A 4610-nucleotide genomic window follows, 5' to 3' on the forward strand; every position below is an offset into this window, starting at 1 on the left:
AATTACAGCCATCTTTCTTTCTGCCTTTTATTTCCACTCTTGCTCCCCATAGTTCTTTGCAAATGCTTTCCAGAACAGAAAATGAGTGGATTTATAGCGCTGTCTGCAACTGATAATTATTCCAAGGCAGAACGTTGCCTTTGCAAAATAAAATTAAAAAAGAAAAGAAGGAGGGAAAAAAAAAGGAAAGAAAGAGATGGGGGGAAAAAAGGAAAGAAAGAGACGGGGGAAAAAAGGAAAGAAAGATGGGGGGAAAAAAGGAAAGAAAGATGGGGGAAAAAAGGAAAAAAAGAGAGACGGGGAACAAAAAAAGAGATAAACGAGTGTAGGAACAACACGGCGCAGGAGCTGCCGGGCCGGGCGCTGCTCGGCCGAGCTCCGCGGGCCGCCGGGGAGGGGGGGGAGCGGGGGGAGCCCCGCTGTCCGCGGAGCCGGGCGCGACCCCCCCCCCCGGCCGGGGGGGCTGAACTCGGGCCGGTAAAGTTATCCCCGGGCCGGGCGAGCTGCGCCCGGGGGGCCGGTGGCGGCAGGGGGGGGGGGGGGTAGGAGCTGCCCCCGCGTTTGGTCAAGAAAGATAAAAGCAAACGGAAACGTAACATTAAAAAATTAATTAACAAAAAAAAAATAAAATAGAAAAGCCACCCCAAAGGCGCCGGTTGGAGTTTTAACGTGTTTTTTATTAATTTATTTTTCGTTTTGAAGGAGCGCGGCGGCTTCGCAGCGGTTTTTACGCCTCCCCCCGCGCCGCCCAGGCTGAGCGTCCCGCGTGGCGGGGGACGGACGGACGGACGGACACGGACAGACGGGGGGGGGGGGGGACACGGCACGGCGGGACACGGGGTGGGCGTGTGTGTGGGGGGGTGTTAGAGCGCGGTGGCACCGCGCACGGCCACGCAGCGGGACACAGCGACACGCACGGGGGGGGGCGGGGGTGCCCGCTTCTCCCTCGGTTCGGCTCGGCGCGCCGGACCGCCCCCCCCCCCCCCCCCCCCTCCCCTCATGTCCCGTCTGTGTCCCCCCTCCCCGTTTTACCTGCGAGGCTCCCCTCACCCAATCAGCGGCCGCGGCGGCGCGGGGCGCGTGCCAATCAAGCTCCTCGCCGCCAATAGAAGAACGGGCGGTGGGTCAGGTGACGAAGGCGGCCCCGGTGGTTCCCCATTGGCGGCGGCGAGGCCTGGCCCCGGAGTTGGTTTTATGTGCGAGGCGCGGGCGGGCGCCCCGTCAGTGCCCCGACGGCGCCGAGCGGGAGCGCGGCCGCCCTGCCGCCTCGCCCTGCTCGGCCCGGCCCGGGGGGGGGGGCGGGCGGGCGCCTCTGGGAAGGAAGGAAGGAGGGAGGGAGGGAGGGGGGTGGGGGGCGGGTGGCTTTTTGGGGGCTGGTTGGTTTTGGTGGTGTTTTGTTGGGTTTTTTTGGTGCCGGCCGGGGGGGTGCTCGCCTCGGTGCCCGCCCGCGGCCCCGGGGTCGTGCCTGCCCGCGGGGGGTGGGGGTGTGCTTTTTTGGGGTGGTTTTGTACTTTTTTTTTTTTTTTTTTTTTTTGGGGGGGGGGGGTAGGGGGGCGGAGGAGGGGGGGGCGGGGGGGCAGGCTGCAGCCGCGCCGACGGCCCCCGCGCCCATGACGATGCTGCTGGACGGCGGGCCGCAGTTCCCGGCGCTGGGGGTGGGCGGCTTCGCGGCGCCCCGCCACCACGACATGCCGGGCCGCGACGCCGCTGCCGCCGCCGGCATGGGGCTGGGCCCCTTCGGGGACTCCTCGCACGCCGCCGCCGCCGCCGCTTTCAAGCTGAACGCGGCCCCTCACGACCTCGCCGCCGGGCAGAGCTCGGCGTTCACGCCGCAGGCGCCGGGCTACGCCAGCGCCTTGGGTCACCACCACCACCACCACCACCACCACGCCGGGCAGGTGCCCTCCTACGGCGGGGCCGCCGCTTTCAACTCCACCCGCGACTTTCTGTTCCGCAACCGCGGCTCCGGCATCGCGGACGCCGCCTCCGGTACGGCGCAACACGGGCTCTTCGGCGGCTCCCCCGGTGGCTTGCACGGCCCCGGTGGCATCCCGGACACCCCGGGCTACCTGCTTTTCCCGGGGCTCCACGAGCAGAGCCCGAGCCACACGTCCCCCAACGGGCATGTGGACAACGGGCAGATGCACCTGGGGCTGCGCGGGGACCTTTTCGGGCGACCGGACCCGTACCGGGCCGTCTCCAGCCCCCGCACGGACCCTTACGCCGGCGCCCAGTTCCACAACTACAACCACATGAACGTGAATATGGGCATGAACGTGGCGGCCCACCACCACCACCATCACCACCACGGGCCCGGGGCTTTCTTTCGGTACATGCGGCAGCCCATCAAGCAAGAATTGTCCTGCAAGTGGCTCGACGAGAGCCAGCTCAGCCGGCCCAAGAAGAGCTGCGACAGGACTTTCAGCACCATGCACGAACTGGTGACCCACGTCACCATGGAGCACGTCGGGGGGCCGGAGCAGAACAACCACATCTGCTACTGGGACGAGTGTCCGCGGGAAGGCAAGTCCTTCAAGGCGAAATACAAACTGGTGAACCACATTCGGGTGCACACGGGGGAGAAGCCCTTCCCCTGCCCCTTCCCGGGCTGCGGCAAGATCTTTGCCCGCTCCGAAAACCTCAAGATTCACAAGCGGACGCACACAGGTAAGGCCCGTGACACGCACCCCGCAGACACCCCACGCACACGCACGCACCGCCACCCCCCGCTGCCGCCGCTCTGCGGGGGGAACCGCGGCGGTGCTGCCGAAATCTCCTTTGCGGCGGCTTCCGCTCCTTTTTATTTTGTTTTTTTTAGGCCCGATTGGCGTCTCTCCTAATTAAATCAGCGATGTGTTTGTCGAAGTGTTTTTCTTTGCGGCCCCGGCTTCCCTTCAGCCCTCCGCGCGGGTGGAGGGAAGGGGGTGGCGGGGGGGGGAAGGCAGGAAGCAAACGGTATTTTGGCTTGTATCCTCGAGTGCGTCTTGGAAAACTGTCCGAGCCGCTGAATTTTATCTCGGGTCTTCTCCCTCCCTGGGCTCGCCCGGCCGCCGTCCCCGCCGGAGCCCAGCGCGGGCCTGGCAGGAGGCGAATTAAAAGTAATAAAGGCTGACCCGAATTTATGCGACACGTAACAAACCCCGCTGCCCGTCTTCCCCTTCTTGGTTTTCTGTGGTGCTCGTGCATCCCATCCCCAAGGTGGGGCGAGCGGGGCGGAGGTTGTCCTGGGAGGAGGCAGGGGATGGAGAGGGGACCGGCCCTCCTTCACCCTCTCTGAATTTCACAGGTGAGAAGCCCTTCAAGTGCGAGTTTGAGGGCTGCGACAGGCGCTTCGCCAACAGCAGCGACAGGAAGAAACACATGCACGTCCACACCTCGGACAAGCCCTACATCTGCAAGGTGTGCGACAAATCCTACACCCACCCCAGCTCACTTAGGAAACACATGAAGGTAATCACCCCTGCGCTCCAGCCCTTTTCATCCCTGAGCAGGGATGGATGCTCGGTCGCTGCCGTGCTCGGGGCTCGTCTTCCCGGGGCAGGGCAGAGCTGAGCGGTGCCTGCCGCAGCGCTCCACGCTCCCGGCACGGCCCGAGCGGTTCCCCGGTGTCTAGGCCGTGGCTGGAGCACAGCCCGGGGAAATGGCGTAGTTTCTTTTTGTGCTCCCACCGGTGCGAGCGCTGCCCGGTTTCCAGAGCGTGGCTCGGTGCTGGGGCTGGGGGGGGGGGGGGGCTGCGTAAATGCAACCTGGCTTGTGGCAGCAGTCCCCCATAACCCACACCGGGATGCTGCAGCCCCCACACACGCACCGGGATGCTGCAGCGAAGTGGCCGGGAGCCGAGGCAGGCATTTGCCGCCGGTGCTCGGGGTGGCCGGGCAAGGCACGAACCGCCTGCTTGGACCCCGGTGTCCCTCCTGCCTGGGGGAGCATCCCGACCCGGCTCCGCGGGGTGGCGGGGACCCCGAGCTCGTTCCCATCTCTGCCTCTTGGTTTTAGGTGCACGAATCCCAGGGGTCGGACTCTTCCCCTGCAGCCAGTTCGGGGTACGAGTCCTCCACCCCCCCTGCGGTGGGCTCCGCCGGCAGTAAGGACTCCACTAAAACGCCGCCGGCCGCCCTTCAGAGTAACCCCGGCCACAACCCTGGACTGCCCCCCAATTTTAATGAGTGGTATGTGTGAAGGCAGCTGCTGCCCGGCCAGAGACTGGACCAAATGTGTTGGGAACAAGGAAAAAGAAAAAAAAAAAAAAAAAAAAAAAAAAAAAGAAGGACAAACCAAACCAACTGCAGCTCGCTCCCATGGAAAGGGAGTTTCCACACCGACGACCGCATAGGGCTACACCTAGTTAACTGCCAGGATCCGGAGGGGGGGGTCTTTTATTATTATATTATAATTATTACTATTTTTTGCAAGCCCAGACGCTGGACTAACCATGTCCTTTTCTCAGGATTGGATTTCTTTTTTTTTTTTTTTTTTTTTGGTCATTTTTTGCAGTTGCAGTCGTTTCTTTGATGTTTTTTTTTTTCCCTCCGTGCCCCAGTCCCTCTTCCTCCGATTCCCCACTTTTTTTTTATTTTGAATTTGTTTTGTTTTTCCTTCTTTCGGTGGGA

The 4610-nt window shown here is 62.8% G+C and overlaps 1 protein-coding gene across 1 annotated transcript; it reads left to right on the forward strand.

Moving 5' to 3' along the window:
- Nucleotides 1–1610: 1610 nt before the first annotated feature.
- On the forward strand, nucleotides 1611–4179 carry ZIC3 (Zic family member 3). The gene is made up of 3 exons (XM_049827903.1): nucleotides 1611–2667; nucleotides 3287–3450; nucleotides 3997–4179. Exons 1-3 carry the CDS (start codon nucleotides 1611–1613, stop codon nucleotides 4177–4179), a joined length of 1404 nt encoding a protein of 467 aa, XP_049683860.1.
- Nucleotides 4180–4610: the final 431 nt, after the last annotated feature.

Source organism: Accipiter gentilis, chromosome 24 (assembly GCF_929443795.1).
Source record: "Accipiter gentilis chromosome 24, bAccGen1.1, whole genome shotgun sequence".
NCBI classification, from domain to species: domain Eukaryota; kingdom Metazoa; phylum Chordata; class Aves; order Accipitriformes; family Accipitridae; genus Astur; species Astur gentilis.

Excerpts from the sequence above, each read along its gene's own strand:
- ZIC3 (XM_049827903.1), top strand. The coding sequence starts at position 1,611 with ATGACGATGCTGCTGGACGGCGGGCCGCAGTTCCCGGCGCTGGGGGTG. Across the intron at positions 2,668-3,286 it reads TCACAAGCGGACGCACACAG|GTGAGAAGCCCTTCAAGTGC; the intron begins GTAAGGCCCGTG and ends TGAATTTCACAG. Across the intron at positions 3,451-3,996 it reads CACTTAGGAAACACATGAAG|GTGCACGAATCCCAGGGGTC; the intron begins GTAATCACCCCT and ends TCTTGGTTTTAG.